This window comes from Rana temporaria, chromosome 1 (assembly GCF_905171775.1).
Source record: "Rana temporaria chromosome 1, aRanTem1.1, whole genome shotgun sequence".
Lineage (NCBI taxonomy): Eukaryota > Metazoa > Chordata > Amphibia > Anura > Ranidae > Rana > Rana temporaria.
This window is the reverse complement of record NC_053489.1, coordinates 386767212-386784876: the sequence shown is the minus strand read 5'-3', so window position 1 is coordinate 386784876 and position 17665 is coordinate 386767212. Positions and strand designations below refer to the sequence as shown.

The window sequence follows — 17665 nt, the reverse complement described above, 5'->3', positions numbered from 1 at the left end:
CCTGTTGTACATTGGCTGGAGGTGCGTGTTCTAAATCACAGACATGTGAAATAGGGGTTAGCTCCCGTTTCCTGGCCTTGCTAAGGAGCTGGACCATGATCCCCTCACATAGCTCCCTTTGATCGGCATCAATTTCCCGTAGTTTGTTTGCTATAAAACAGCCAAACCCTTCTGCACTATCGGGTGCTGTGGTGATGACCGATGTGGCCCTACTCAAGAATTCGGCTGTTGCATCATCTAGGTGTTGCCTCTTCTTGGTCCTTTTTCCTAGGAGGGTTCAGTGTAGGGATTCTGCATTGTGTGGACTGTCTGCTGGGCCCAGCCTCTTCTTGGCTGGCAACGTCCTGTGTCTGAAAAAGGAGCATCATTTCTTTTGTCTTGCCATCATAACAACACATTAACATCATAGTATATCTGAATGCACATATTTTCAGGAATACTATACCTGTGTCAAGCTGAGCTCCTCCTCCTCCTCCTCCTCCTCCTCATCCTGAGTTGGTTCAGCCTCAGTATCTGTGGCCTCTGCTGATGCGGATGCAAGTGTGGACAGATGTTTTCGTGGCTCAGTTTGGTCCTTTAAAAACATCAGGCTGCTGAAGTACCATAGCTTGGGCACATACACATCATCTGCTGCAGCTCCCGATCTTTTTGAACCCTCAATCTTCTTGAGCTCCCTCAGAAAAGTGCTCCTCATGCTCCCAAATTTGGCTTTTATTTGGGTCTTGTTGGCCCTGGGGTACACAGTCTTTGCTTCTGCCACCAGTTCATCAATTGCTGCCTGCCTTTTATTTTTATTTGAGTAGTCTTTATTGGTTACCTGCCACAGACATGTGTGAGATCTATAGAGATCAATAAAAGCTGTGATGAAGGCTTTTGAATTCAGCTTTCCACCCTTTGCTTTCGGCATGTTTTTTATGAGATATCTGCAATAAAGGATACAATACAACCAATAAGTGCTTGCTTTAACTTCCTAACCTGCTTATACAATCTCTGTTTGCTCTAAGCTAAATCATGCAGTAACCACTAGTGTCCCAATGTATTCACCTACCTTCGTTCCGCGTATACCTTCGGCTGCACGTAGAGTCGTTCCGTTCGTGCATGCGTCCGTGACATCGAGCGCTCGTTCTTGATTTATATAGCCTGCGCATGCGTGAAGCTTCGCTCTACGTGCGTCATGACGCTGGGGCGGGACCACAATTCCTTTTTCTTCCTGCGACATTCTGGGATGTGTGAGGGAGAATGTGATGATGGAACCCACGAAAACGAATAGGCCCCGCAGTGGAGGCGTTTATAGAAAACACAAGGCCACCCCCATGAGCATTGGGTTCTGGAGAAGGTCCTCGCGGTATTGGAAGGAGATTATGGTGTCCAACGAACGAAAGACCAAATCCGCAAACGATGGTCAGATTTGAAGCACAGAGAGCAAGAAAATTTTGAAGCCATTCACCGCACCATTATCAAAAGAAGTAAGTACATGTAATTAGAGAATTATTTGTCTGTACATTATAGATGGATGAAATTTAATGAGTTATTTTTTCTGGTGGGGCCTACAGAAGAAGTTAATGGAAGTTTACAAGCAGTTCATTACAATTGTAAAGTTTTTCTTATGTCTTGGCTACTTTTGTCAAATCCTTAATATACTGTATTCTAATTTTTTCAACAGGACAAAGGCACAGAGAAAGACACCACAGGGGACAAAGGGAGGCTTCCCTTGGCCGGGCTTCAACAGGGGAGAGAACAGGGGAGACAACAGGCCCCAAATCTGCCCCAAAACGTTAGTTAATAAAAATGCTTATGTGCTTTTGCCAGTGACAGGGGTGTTTATAGGTAGGACAAACGCCATGGGGTCAGGACAGAACTTAAGGGGTACATTACACTTTATGTTAGATGCGTGGCTCATCACTGACCATTAATGACACATTTGCAGGGTAGACATGGGTAGAGGAGAGGCCCTGTAGATCAGAGTCACACAGAGTCACGCCTGCTAGATTTCACATCATATAAACCATATTGCCATAGCAAACAAGAGTGATGGGTGTCATCTGCCTGAGTTGTTTAATGTGGCCTATATATAGACATGTATTCACACATTTTAAATGACATGATACTCCTGTTTCCTAGCATTGCGTTTATTTTAATAATGCATAGTGTAGTGCACTAGTGTGGAGCAAACTGGTTCACCAGGGCAAGGTTGATGTACTTTAAAAGCAGCACATGTGATTATGTTAATATAATGTAATTTTGGCGAGGATTCATAGATGATTTATTCTTTCATTTTAGAGGATTGTGAGTGTGCTCAGCACCAATCTTTGCAGGATTTGGAGGATAGTGCCGGACCCAGCAAAGAGCCACCAGTCGACAGCACATCCCCAGACACCAGATATGCTGAGGGTGAAGGAGTGCAAGAAATGCAAGATGAGCCTTCGGAGGTTGTTGTTTGCCCCAGTAAGTTTTTGGAACATGTGCCTTGCAAAATCAACACCTGTTTCTTGTTTCTAGGTCCACACCACACACGCCTACACCACAATAGCAAATTATTTAGTGTATTCAACATTTGAGCATGTAGAAGGGAGAGGTGGCAGTGGTGTTTAGGTAGATGCATGTGAAGACACATGGATATGCACCTGGCCCAAGATTTACAGAGTATTATCTGTAGTGTGTACATTCACTAGTAGTGTAGGTGTATTATGAAGATGAAAAAGGTTGTTAGGACTAATTGAGTGTCTAGGTTTAGGTAAGTATTTCATGAAAATAGACCAGATTGTTTATTTTATATATTTTTGGATTGCCTCAGTCACTTGACCATCAAACCCATTTAAAATTTTTGTCTTTTTCCAAGGCCACCAACTACCAGGATGCACTATTGGTCGGATCAGTGCTGATATGCTGCAGGCAATGACAGAGCTGGAAAATCTCAAGGAGGCTGCCACTGGTGTTCAGAGACGAATCCGGGATTATTACGACCTGTTAGCAAAATGTTAGTTGTTTTCTATTGTACATTTCTAATTACAAATGTTCCCTCGTGTTCAAGGTTTTATCATGGAAATATTTGTAATTAGCCTTGTTTGCACATGCTCAGTTTGTGAGAATTCAAAGAATTTGCACTAATTCTATTTGCACTACGCACATTTTTGACCATGTGACTTTTTTCGCCAATACAATACTTTAATTGGTTGGTCATTACCACAAAATGACAATCTTTATGTGTGATTTCAGGGTCTCAGCTGAGTGTTTATCCACTCTTCTTCTCCTGGTGCCTACAAATGTCATTTTGTTAGTTTTTAAGGGCTAGACCTTAAAATCTGACAAAAATGCACATACAAAAATGCCCAATGTATCGAGGACAAAAGTGGAACAACTTGTCATTCTGACCCTGGGATTGCACCAGGAGAAGGAGAGTTGAGAAAGACTGTGCTAAGGGTCAGTTCACATCAGACGCAGTTCCATTCATTTTGGTGTGCATTTTTGTATGCGACAAAGATGCAGGCACAGTGTTTGACATGCACTCCATTATGGTTCCGGTCGGCTCTAGCTCACAACATGGTAGTCCGTTTCCGGTGATAAGGATGACTACATGTTGTGAGCTACAGCCAACCACAACCCACGGAGCGCATGGAGACCACTGTGCATGCATTTTTGCCACACCCAAAAATGGAACACAGAATGAACAAAAGTGCATCTGGACAGACATTTACATTAGTAAATTTGATTTTGTTGCGTGAAGAAAGCTGAAAATGGTTACATTTCTTCTCAAAACACTTGACAATGTCTAGGGCTGTGTTTTAAAAGATGCATGTTTAGCGTTTAACCAAAAAAATACACAATTGTGTTATTCCTGAACTACCAATGTTTTTGTATTTTGTAAACTGCCAAAAAGTGACATTGGATTGTGCAGGATTGAACAATTATATTTTTTCAAAGATTTTGTGGCTTATTATTTATCTGATCACTACTACCAGTATATTTGCATATGGAAAAGGGGTGTAGCAGAACCAAAAGGCATAATAATAATACACATAGCTGTTTGTAAATTTAGAAAGGCTAATTCAACATTTGCTTGGTTCAAAATATTTAATGCTAATCACAGCAACATTTCATTAATCAGTAAAATAATATTAATAAACACACATAACAGCATCTTGAAACTGAAATTTGGGTTTTCAAAAGGAACATCAGAAAGCTTCTCAAAAAACTACAGGAGATCTTGCTGCCAAGGCACTGCCCCTCTACCCACAAAATAGTCCATATATTGCTCCCGCACCAGACGGGCATTCTGGAAGGAGACAGCAGGTCTAGTTAGTTGCAGGGCTGGCATCACTGCGTCTTCAGCTGGCCGTCCACCTGAGGGGTCATCAGTATGGCCGGAACCAATGTAGTTAGCAGCATTCCTCCGTAGAAAATTATGGAGGATGCAGCAGCACAACACCACATGATTAATTTTGTATTCCGCCAAGTGAATGGCAGTCAGAAAAAGCCGAAAACGACAGGACAAAATGCCAAAGGCGTTTTCAACCACCCTTCTGGCACGAGATAGTCTATAGTTATATATCCGTTGCTCAGGGGTGAGGTTCCTCATTGGAAAGGGCTTCAAAAGATGTTCCCCAAGAGCAAACGCCTCATCTGCCACAAAAACAAAGTTGAGGCCCTCCACGTTGTCCTGCGCAGGTGGCAAATGTAAGGTGCCAGACGTAAGACGCTGATAGAATTCGGTATGAGCCATGACACCTCCATCAGAATGACGACCATTCATACCGACATCAACATATAAAAACTCATAATTTGCAGAAACAATGGCAAATGTAAGGTGCCAGACGTAAGACGCTGATAGAATTCGGTATGAGCCATGACACCTCCATCAGAATGACGACCATTCATACCGACATCAACATATAAAAACTCATAATTTGCAGAAACAATAGCAAGCAGAACTATGCTGTTAAAGCCCTTATAATTATAAAAATAAGAGCCTGAGGCCGGTGGAGGAACAATTCGGACATGTTTGCCATCAATGGCACCCCCACAGTTGGGAAAATTCCACTGATTGGCAAACTGGGCCGCAACATCCTGCCATTCCTCAGGGTTTGAAGGAAACTGTGGAGTCAAGCAAAGAAAAATTTGTTAATACTTGAGCACTAAATAGTATCAGCATTTTTAAAACATACATTATAGGGGCAAGAGAACACTAAAATATATCCAAACATTTGTTGAATAAAAATTAACAAGCAGAGCTAATAATATGCTTCCTGACTCCCTCTGGTGGCAGATTAAATACATTTTGGGGAGATAATGTTGAATGCTTAAAGCTTGGCAAGTGTTAAGAACTCTCTCCTTTTCCATGGGACCAATATGGTGAACCAATGAAGGATCAGGTTGCAACCGACTTGGGTTTTTGTGATTGTCACACCAGAGGGTAGACAATAACATAATAGATACAAATAAGACAAAGTACAAATAAAATATTTTGGAGAAATCATGAAGTGTATCAAATGTGAAAACAAAGAAAACAACTTACCCGAATATAGTCCTTCTGCAGGACTTGAATAATGGCACAGCAAGTGTCCGGAATTATGTGTCCCAGAGCCTGGGGAGAGATCCCAGTGTTGAACTTGATGTCCTGGAGACTTCTTCCTGTGGCCAAATAACGCAAAGTGGCTATGAGCCGTTGCTCTGCAGGAATGGCAGGCCTCATACAGGTGTCCTTCTTGCTAATATATGGGGACAGCAAGTTTAGAAGACGCTGGAAGCAGGCATCTGACATCCGAAGATAGTTCCGAAAATCATTCGGATTGTTTTCTTGCAGCTCCCTCAGCAATGACATATGGGAAAATTGGTCCCGCTGAAGCAACCAATTTTTGGTCCAAACAGTCCTCCTCTTCCTGGTCCTGGTCCGGGCTTGAGCAATAGCCAGAACTCCAAGACCATAAACAGCCCGTTCTCTCGCTGGATTCCGCAACATATCGTTATCGAGCGAACGCACGCAAAGTAACGACCAAAAAGGCACGAAAATGGAAATCGGGAAAGCACTCACACGAAACGTCAACTAACTATATAGTAGCTGATGGAACGCAGCGCGTGACGTACGAAAATTGAACTTCCTCTTTGAATCGCGTGGCAGTACGTTAAAACGTCACTACGTTCGTGTTGGTTGCCGAAAAAGTCAGAGTGTGTGTATGCTATGGGTGTGATCGGACAAATCAATTAAGTCAAAAATCCAAGGGAAATTTTGTTGGATGTCCGACCGTGTGTACGAACCGTAAGAATGAATTCAATGAGATGTGTAACATCCTCAGTGCTGTATTTATGGTTTGGTGAGGATAACAATCTGTGACATGCAACCGATCTATCCTTGTGAGGGATGTTACTGTACAGAGATTCTATAGTGACCAGAAGTGTATTCAGTGGTAATTGCTGTATAATGTTAATCTTCAGAAAATCGGTTATATCTTGCAGGATACTAGCAGTAATCACGACCAATGGTTTTTAAAAAAAATTCGATAAGGCCTGAGATTTGTTCAGTAAGTGTGTTCATACCTGTTATGATGGGTCTGTTGGACTTCCTGGCTTGTGGATCTTGAGCAGCAAGAAGAAGTCCTCAATTTATAAATTGGCCAATTATCCAGAATTGCACTGATAAGTTCTGAATGTATGTGGGTTGGTAGTGTTTTAATGAAACCTTTTAATTGCTTTGTAAAATCATGGGTCAGATTACAACCCAGTTTTTTATAGTAAGTAGCATTTGTCAGCTTCCTCTGACCCTCTTGTATGTATTTGTTTTGCATCCATCTCATCTGCTCCCCCCTTATCTGCTGGTTTGATGATGATGATGATGATGATGATGGCCTGTGTATAGCCCGTAACTCCAGTGGTGAAAGATTTATAACATTTTCTTCTGCTGGGTGGATATCAGGGATGTAACACAGTCTTAACCACTTAAGGACACGCGCACGACTATATACGTCCTCTTTTTGAAGAGGGATATCTCGGTAATGGCAGCAGCTTCTGCCACAACCGAGATATCCATCTCTTCAGGAACCGGTCCTTTAAACGATAATGGTGGTCTGCACTGCGGATTCGCTGCCAGATCACAGTTATCGGCAGCGTTACTTGGAACACAATGCGCATGCCCGGCGGCCGCGATGGCCGCCAGGCACCCACAATTGCCCAGTAACTGAGCAGGACCGTGGACCTCTGTGTGTAAACACAGAGATCCACGTCCTGTCAGGGAGAGGAGACCGATGCTGTGTCCATTGTACATAGGGACACAGATCGGTCACCTCCCCAGTCAGTCCCCTCCCCCTACAGTTAGAATCACTCACTAGGCTACACATTTAACCCCTTCCTCACCCCCTAGTGTTAACCCCTTCCCTGCCAGTCACATTTATACAGCAATCAGTGCATATTTATAGCACTGTTCACTGTATAAATGTGAATGGTCCCAAAAATGTTTCAAAAGTGTCCGATGTGTCTGCTATAATGTCGCAGTCCCAATAAAAATCGCAGATCGCCGCCATTCCTAGTAAAAAAATTATAATAAAAAAAATGATAATTATGTCCCCTATTTTGCGCAAACCAGTCACTATACGCTTATTGCGATTTTTTTTTTATTGATTTTTTTTTACCAAAAATATGTAGAAGAATACGAATCGGCCTAAACTGAGATTTTTTTTTTTTTATGGGATATTTATTGTAGCAAAAAGTAAAAAATATTGTGTTTTTTTTTCAAAATTTACTCTCTTTTTTGTTTATAGCACAAAAAATAAAAACCGCACAGGCGATCAAATACCACCAAAAGAAAGCTCTATTTGTGTGAAAAAAAAGGACATAAATTTTGTTTGGGAGCCACGTCGCACGAACGCACAAATTGTCAGTTAAAGCGACGCAGTGCCGGAAGCTGAAATTTCGCCTGGGCAGGAAGGGGGTATATGTGCACAGTAAGCAAGTGGTTAAACCTTAGTCTCCTGAAGAATTCCTCCATATCTGACAATGATTGTAAATTATCCAATTTGAGGTTTGGGCTGAATGTGAGGCCTTTAGAGAGGACTGTTATGTTTGGTTCAGAAAGTGTACGATTTGACAAATTGATGATTGCAAGTTCCTCTGTTTTATTCACATTTTAAGGTTGGTAAACAAGGATGAATTTGCACAGACACACCATCAAGGAACATAAGGAAGATAATTTTTACACACCTGTGGGACATCATTTCTCACAACCGGAACACACTATGGAAGACCTTAAAGTGGAGTTCCACCCAGAAAAAAAATGTTCACAAAAAATACAAAAAAAATAGATTTTTTTTTTATATACTCACCCGAAATACATGTTGCTGTGTGGAAGTCCGTAATCTGCCTCTTCCGTAACCGCGGTCTGTCTTCTTCTGCATCCTCTTCTAGTGAATGGGGCGAACTGTGTGTAATCCCAGAGAGCAGCCGCCCATTCACATGTCGTCGCGAGACTCGCGCATGCGCAGTAGGAAACGGGCAGTGAAGCCGTAAGGAGTCCAGGAGTGAATGGCCATTCACTCCTGGACACTGCAGCGGATGGGTCTGCTATCAGACCATCCAGCTACTTCTGGCCATTTCTGCCTGATCTTCCAATTCATGGTCATTTGGCATATACTCTGCAATTCTGCATAAAAATATCTTCCAGGGATAAACTTCTTGGAAATTTATTTTTCTTATGGCATGTGTTTAGAATGAACTTTTGTTTATTCACTCTGAGCTTTCCTTGCTGCGGACGTCCACCCATGTGTGGAGGGAGACCAAGCCGGGTCCTTTTGGATGAGGGGGATGGATCTCTTTTCTTTTAGATGACAGACGCATGCACCTGAACACTGTTTTCTTTTTCCTGATGAAGACATCGAGTGTAAACTCACTAGTCGAAATGCGTCGCAATAAAACAGTCTTCTGCATTTTCCCTTGACCCTCATTGGGTTTTTCGAGGTTCAATACATCATTCATCTTCTGCATTTATGTACTGTCATTTTTTGTATATGTTTTTATTCAGGATCTGCATGGTCCACACATTATGCAAACCTATTTGTTACAGCGATTGTTACAATTGTAAAACCTTTTGCATAACCTTTTTGTAAAGTAAATTAAATATTATATTTTTCTATACTTACCTATACTTTTTTTGTATATTATTTTTATTGCCCTTAAAATCCCATTTCTTTGAGGTATTAATTTTTCCAGAAAGGAAAGTCACTGTGCCATTTTTGAAAATCAGTCTGCAACCACCCATTTGACAGTGAAAGCTTTGGAAGGTGGTAGGTCTGTTATGGAAGCAGCCATGTTTGAGTAATAAGTTGTAATGCGAGACACCAAGGTGGAAAAGTTAGTAAAGGAGATATTTATATATGTTTCTAGTTTTAGATGGAGTGGGGAAAGGTTAGAACTCTTCTTTAACTCTTACTTGTTTGTGTGTTTCTGTTGGGGAGTTTCCATTATGTCCTGTCTGGTAAACCTGTGTCATTAGAACAGGAAGTGAAATCTAATGGGGAAACCAGATACTGTACTGAAGCAGCAAAACCTGAAAGGAGTTTTAATCCTTCCCCACTCAATTCAAAACTAGAAAAATAATTGGCTGTATAAATACTTGTCAGGATTTACTGCTTTATGGGCTTCGAGACTTCCTGTCCTGGTGAAACATTTTTTACCAGGGAGGAAGTGAGGGAAATTCTACAACAGGAAACAAATAAAAGTATGACAGATGTTCTTGCGTTCTCCTACTTATAAGTGTTTTATGGTCACAGCATATGGTTTCATTTTCTAACATTTAGGCTAGAAATAATTTAAATACAATGTGGAAAAGAATATATGATTTAAACATTTTAACATACATTTATACTTCTTTCTGTATTGCTGTATGGGAGTTTTCATTAATTCCTGTCAGAAAGTGAAATCTAGTGGGGCAACCAGATAGCAGTACCTGCAAGGAGTTTTAATTCTTCCCCACTCATTTCAAAACTAGAAAAAAAAAAAAATTGGCTGTAGATAAACTTTAATATTATTTGGAGAATCCTTGGGTGGCCTTGAGACTGGTTGGTAGGGACCATTTCAATACTGCAGACACTTTTAGAGTAGGCCATCCGTAAATCCTGTGGTGATGCATTCCAACAATGGCACTTGTAAGTAAAAGATTTGTGTAAAGTTTTTGGCCAAAAGTCACTGAAGAACAGCTTGGTCATGATGACGATGAGACAAAAGATCAGAAGAGAACACCAAAATATCATCCACATATTCCACCAGGCATTACAAAGCCCAAGGGCATCACCAGCTATTAATAGTGCCCATGTATCTAGTATTAAAGGTGGTTTTTGATTCTTCTCTTGCATGGATTCTGATGACTGCAAGTCCCTCTAAAGCCCTGTACACACAATCGGATATCTGATGGAATCTAATCTGATGGATTTTTTTGTCGGATATCCGATGAAGCTGACTTTCATCAGTCTTGCCTACACTCCATCAGACTAAATTCCGACCGTGCCAAAAGGCGGTGAAGTAAAACAATACGACAAGCCGAAAAAATGAAGTTCTATGCTTCCGAGCATGCGTCGTCTTGATTCTGAGCATGCGTGGATTTTTCTCCGATGGAGTTCCACACAGACAATCTGATTTTTCTATTGTTTTTTTATCCATAGGAAAAATTTAAAGCATGTTCTATTTTTTAACACCAATGGATAAAAGACCGATGGGGCCCACACACGATTGGTTTGTCCGATGAAAACAGGTCTGTTTTCATTGGACAAACCGATCGTGTGTACACGGCTTAAGAGTTTTGAAAAAAATGTTGGCTCCACGGAGATGGTTGAAGATTTGCTGATGAGTGGGAGAGGGGGTACACAATTTATATAGTGATAGAATTAGTCTACTGTAGTAAATGCAAGAACTGAAGAGGGGTGGATAAATCCTTTATTAGAGTGGTTGTAAAAGCATTTTTTGTTCAATTAAAAATAAGTTATACCTGCTTTGAGCATTGGTATGGTACAGAGTTGACTCTTACCTCTTCTGGAATCGTTGTCTGTTCCTCGCTCCCAAGCTGGGCTGTATCTGTCCATAGACACAAAGTGCAACTTAGTCACCCCCCCCCACAGGGCACTTTCTGGGAATTGGGTTAGGTTAAAAGATTATTGATGAATTCTGAAGTAGAAAAGACATAAAATAAAGGTTGGTGAAGTGAATATTTTATGTTATTGATAATGATTATAATGTTTACATTTTGTAAATGTTATTTCCTCATTATGCATATGGTGCACAATTTTTTTTAACGTTTTTATTGATGATTTTTTGATTATTGACAACACCTAGTATGCTACTGGCACACATTGTGTAGGAATGCAGTATATGAAGTATCAAAGAGGGCTAAGTGACAAGGCTACGTGTTATGATTTTGAGTTAGCCAAGCCACTAGTTTGTAGGGCTCGGAGAAGATCCCCAATCATTGTATAAATGATTGCTTTCACCTACATTTAAGGAAGTGAAATTGCATGGTTTTCACTTTATTCTCATGTGGAATTAATGTCCTTATTTTTTAATTTTGTTTTTTCTGTTTAATCATTAGAACTTGAAGTTGCAAGACTAAGCACAGATGTAAATTTAGAAGATCTTAAATTCCCACAGAATATAGGACATAGCAGCTCTATTCAGCTGTCATCAAATACACTAAGACAAAATGGTCGAAATGGTAAGTAGATAGTACTTTGTAATCTGGAATAAAAAGCGTATGAATGATTCATTCTTTATAAATTGATGCAAACTCAGTATTTGGTGTTTGTATTTTTGTGCTTTTTAAAGGAAATCTATAATGTTTGTCTATTGTTTTTATATTTAGATTCCGTAATTTATTTAAATAACTGAATTATTAAATTAATTACAAATATATTTTTCCAATTTATTTTGTTTATTTTTATTTTTTTTCCCAACTGTTTGGAATCTTTCTTTTACAAATAAATATTGACATAAAGTGTATTTATGACGTTTAACTCAGACAGAATGTTAGGCTTTCTCATAAGAAAGCTGAGCACTACATTTTTCTTTCTCAGTCTGTTTCTTTAGGCATACAGCATGTGAATTGTTGAACTGATTATTGTACATTAGATAATCTAGTGACAATGTTTATACAAACTACCAAAGGAATTTTAGTTGGTTTACCAGTTCTATAATTGGCAACATTCCAGCATACTTTTTTTTTTTCTTCCAACTACTACCTCTAATTTCTAGTTTTCTATCAGAAACAGGAGACCAGTGGAAACATAGCAATCAATTTTCTGGTAGAACTAAAAACTCATGAGCTATGTTCCTTTTTTGGATATTTTCCCCAGGAAATCCATATTTAAGCAAACTGTTGTTGATTATATCAAACAAATAAGAAAAGCCAGCACTCCGCAATATTTATGATAGACCAATAATTCAAAAGTGTTTACTCGCATTAATAAAGCGCAGCTCTGTTATTCATTCATGTGTCTCCCCCTGCGACCCAAAGAAAATGGCTTTCATCACTGCAAAACATTGCTTTTATGTGGAGGTGTGGCAAATCTTACCGCTTCTGCAACTAGCTTTTGTGAAGTGTTTAAAGCTTTAAAGCTTTGTTTTTGCTGGTTGGCAGGCCCTTATAGGATGCACTACAGTGCATCCTACAAGGGCCTGCCAACCAGAAAAAACATTTATACATTAAGTTGGCATTTTGTAAATTTCTGTATCATGTCATGTGCATTAGCCTGACTATCAGTAAATTCAGTAACTACATTGACTGTGGGCGTGATTAGTTATCTCCAGGCCTTAGAAAGAAGTGATATGTAAAGGTAGGCCTCATTTTTTTGTCTTCAGAAAAAGTGCAGCATTTAGTACATTGAGTTTGGAAATAAATTGTCATATATTTTTAAACAAAATATTATTTGGATAAGTGTAATGGAAAGATGATAATCTTTTTTTAAAGTGGATGTAAACCCTCCATACACCCAGTGAAGTGAACAGCCTCAGATGATACACATAGATTAACCAATCTCCCTACATTTTATTATGTATATCTGCTGTCTTCACATTTATATACTGTTTAGAAAGTTCAGATCGTGTTAGGAGTTTTTCTCTTCCTGGTTAACACAGAATGTGATGTCTGGGCAAACAGCCAAGATAGCTAAAATTGCTGATTGGAGGAAAGGCACACACCTCCTCTCATCATAGGCAGAGACTCTCAGAGCTGTTTCGTAATAGGAGCTGCTCTCTGCTAATCTATTTTAGCAACCTCCTTTGACAAAAGATTCAGGCTGTTTTTGTCTAAAAAGTAAAAAAAAACACGTCAGGAGTTCTCTGGCTGATAACAGAGGATCCGTTCAGAAGAGAGCTATAAGACTTAGCTCATTAAAAAGAGATAACAAAACACTGCAGATATATGTGCCCAGCTTAAATTTCATGAATCGGGTTTACATCCACTTTAATGTAATTAAGGCTTAGGAGATGGGCTTGATTCTAGTTTCTCATAGTCCATGCTATATTTTATATTTCTTTATGATTGTTTGTTGATAGCTTATATTTATACTAACAATTTATTCAATATGCAATCCATTATTGCACACATTAATTGTCTCCAGAAATAATACAGAACTGATTAATATTTATTTTCAACTCACAGATTGATACATTACAGGATCATAATTTGAACAGTGCATTCAATGGATTTGTTTTTTGCTTTGTGCATTTTAGGTGAGATTAGAGTTGCATTTGTCTTGTACAAGAACCTGGGTCGCTACTTGTCCACGGAGAATGCCAGCATTAAATTAGAAATAGAAGCTTTGACCACAAATCACACAGTTGTTGTAAATTCCCCTGTGATTACTGCAGCAGTCTACAAGGAATCAAGTAGTAAAGTCTACTTAACTGATCCAGTGATGTTTACTGTTAAACATATAGAGGTAAGTGAACCTATTCAATGTGTCTAACTGATCTGTTTATACTTGGCAATTATTATTTGATTTACTATTGATCTTTCCACTCTTTTGGGATTTTTTACATGGGTGTATGGGGGGGGGGGGGGGGGTGTTAATAACAGATAGCTGAGCTGCAGTTTTACTGACTCCTGACCACCAACCTGAACTGACATTGCAGCTGGATGGGACTGTGCACATTCCAGACCTTGATTTTTTACATTTTTCTTTCTGCATTGGTTTTTGTTTGATTTCATAATCTGTGCTTTAATACATTTTTGTTTTTTAGTGTGATAGCCCCCTATGTGATATGTGTTACATCCCCAATATCTCCCCTGCCCTCCAATACAAATATTCCAGCACTGTTCATACTGAGATAGCTACATCCTCAGCTACACTAGCCAAGGAATACCAGCCATGACCCCAGAAGGGACGCAATACACATTGCTTCTAGGGTCATAAGTCACAGGAGGGATTTGGGAACATCCTCCTGATAACTTCAGAGAAGCTGTTTCCCTTGGTGGAATAGGTAAGCCTAGGAACCACCACAGGTGCTGCTGGTGGGGCAGGAGGGTGCACCCCTCTGCAGTTTCCGCTCGAATTCATCCAAAGGTATTCTATCGGGTTAAGGTCAGGACTCTGTGCAGGCCAGGCAAGTTCCTTCATCCCAAACTCGCTCGTCCATGTTTTTATGGACCTTGCTTTGTGCACTGGTCCAAATCATTTGGTGGAGGGGGAATTATGGTGTGTTGTTGTTCTTCAGGGGTTGAGCTTGGCCCCCTAGTTCCAGTGAAAGAAATTTTTAAGGCATCAGCATACCAAGACATTTTGGACAATTTCATACATCCAACTTTGTGGGAAGAGTTTTGGGACGGCCCCTTCTGGTTACAACATGACTGCATACCAGTGCACAAAGCAAGGTCCATAAAGACATGAATAAATGAGTTTGGAGTGGAGGAACTTGACTGGCCTCCACAGAGTCCTGACCTCAACCCGATAGAACACCTTTGGAATGAAGTGGAGACTGTGAGCCAGGACTTTTTGTCCGAAATCAGTGCCTGACCTCACAAATGCGCTTCTGGAAGAATGGTCAAACATTCCCATAGACACACTCCTAAACCTTGTGGACAAGGTTTGGATTGGAATAGGATTTCCTCCAGACATATCATCAATTTTAGTCTCATTTGACCACCTTAAATGTACCTTGAAGATGCTGAAGCCACATGAAAAAGGTGTTCTAGTCAGATGAGACTAATGCCGCATACACACCATCACTTTATGTGATGGAAAAAAACGAAATTTTCTGTGAAGTAAAAAACAACATTTTTTAAACTTCAATTTTCAAAAACGACATTGCCTACACACCATCATTTTCTCACAATGCTCTAGCAAAGCAAGGTTACGTTCACTGCTTTTTTCCATTGAAGCTCGCTTTATAACTAGCTTCTGGGCATGCGCGGGTTTAAAAACGTTGTTTTAAACATCGTTTTTTGCTACACACGGTCAATTTTTGTGAAACAAAAAACGACGTTTTGAAAAACGACACATAAAATCGAAGCATGCTTCAATTTTTCTTTGTCGTTTTTCACAAGACATAAAACGACGTTTTCCCACACACACGGTCATTTAAATTGACGTTTTTAAAAATGTCGGGTTTTTTCATCACATAAAGTGATGGTGTGTACGCGGCATAAGATTTAATTATTTGGCCTCAACACCAAATGTCTGGCGGAAATCCAAAACTGTTTACCATCTAAATAACACCATTCCTACAGTAAAGCATGGAGGTGGAAATATCCTGCTATTGGGTGTTTCTCTGCAGCAGGAACTGGAGCACTTGTCAGGATGGAAGAAAAATTGATAGGGCAAAATACCATCAAATTCCTGCAAGAAAATTGTCAATGGGAAGAAGATTTATCTTTCAACATGACTAACTACAAGTGCAAAGTGCACTTGAAATTGCACTGAAAGTGCACTTGGAAGTGCAGTTGCTGTAGATCCTAAGGGGGACGTGCAAGGAACATAAAAAAAAAAAACAGCATTTTAGCTTGCACATGATTGGATGATAAAATCAGCAGAGCTTCCCCTCATTTCAGATCTACCCCTCAGATTTACAGCGACTGCACTTACAAGTGCACTTTCAGTGTAATCTCAAGTACACTTGCAGACGTTGAGTGCACATGCTCAGCGTCATATATAGAGGTTGTCTTTGGGAAATAGACGTATATGCTGCCAGCATTGCTGCAGAGTTTGAAGGGGTGGGGTGTCAGCCTGTCAGTGCTCAGACCATACACTGCATCATATTGGTCTGCATGGCTGTCGTCCCAGAATGAGAAGATGCACAAGAAAGGATTACTGGAACCATGTCCTGTGGTCTGATGAGACCAATATAAACTTATATAGTTCAGATAGTGTGAAGCGTGTGTCAGCAACCAGGTAAGGAGTACAAAGACAAGTATGTCTTGCCTACAGTCAAGCATAGTGGTGGGAGTGTCATGGTCTGGGGCTGCATGAGTGCTGCCGGCACTGGGGAGCTACAGTTCATTGAGGGAACCATGAATGCCAACATGTACTTTGATATACTGAAGCAGAGCATGATCCTCTCCCTTCGAAGACTGGGCCGCAGGGCAGTATTCCAACATGATAACGACCCTAAACACACCTCCAAGATGACCACTGCCTTACTAAAGAAGCTGAGGGTAAAGGTGATGGACTGACCAAGCATGTCTCCAGACCTAAACCCTATTGAGCATCTGTGGGGTATCATCAAACGGAAGGTGGAGAAGCGCAAGGTCTCTAATATCCACCAGCTCTGTGATGTCATCATGGAGGAGTGGAAGAGGACTCCAGTGGCAACCTGTGAAGCTCTGGTGAACTCTATGCCCAAGAGGGTTAAGGCAGTGCTGGAAAATAATGATGGCCACAAAACATATTGACACTTTCGTCCCAATTTGGACATTTTCATTTAGGAGTGTACTCATCTTTGTTGGCAGCGGTTTAGACCTTAATGGCTGTGTATTCAGTTATTTTGAGGGGACAAATTCACACTGTTATACAAGCTGTACACTCACTACTTTACATTGTAACAAAGTGTAATTTTTTCAGTGTTGTCACATGAAAAGATATAATAATTTTTTTACAAAAATGGGAGGGATGTACTCAAATCAAAGGTAACCAAACCAGAGCAATGCAGTCGCGGCAGTCCATGTTCCCAGAGAAGCAACCAGTTATGCCGCGTACACACGACCATTTTTAATGGTCTAGAAAAAACTATTAGCCGGATTCTGAAAGACTTACGACGGCGTATCAGTAGATACGCCGTCGTAAGTCCGAATCCACGCCGTCGTATCTTTAAGCATATTCTCAGTCTGAGATACGCTTCTCTGTTGCTAAGATACGACCGGCGTAAGTCTCCTACGCCGTCGTATCTTAGCTGCATATTTACGCTGGCCGCTAGGGGCGTGTACGTTGATTTACTTGATATACTTTTTTGAACAGGACTCTGTACGCCCTTATTATTTGCCGGGACTATTGTGGTCCTCAAAATCTTTTGCCTCGGTTTTGATGGGTAAGAACCTGATAGTTGCCCAGGAGCTGAGGCTGTGGGGGAAGTTCGGCCCCCGTTTGGCTCTCATTTCGGGGGTTCCTTCTGGAGCCTCATTTTTGGGTGATCCTAGGTTCCCTACAGCTTTTAATACACCTGCTTGCTTTGGTTGGTGGACAAGAAACGGTCTGACATCATTGGA

General features: G+C 40.5%; 1 protein-coding gene across 18 annotated transcripts in view; it reads left to right on the top strand.

Annotated features, from left to right (window-relative positions):
* ADGRL3 (adhesion G protein-coupled receptor L3) overlaps positions 1 to 17665 on the top strand; it is a 1059382-nt gene that overhangs the window by 600257 nt on the left and 441460 nt on the right. For all 18 annotated transcript variants that reach the window (XM_040322560.1, XM_040322545.1, XM_040322548.1 and 15 more), the window contains 2 exons: positions 11561 to 11683; positions 13699 to 13907. In XM_040322560.1, the coding sequence (XP_040178494.1) occupies positions 11561 to 11683; positions 13699 to 13907 (332 nt within the window). The remainder of the gene's footprint in view (positions 1 to 11560; positions 11684 to 13698; positions 13908 to 17665) is intronic.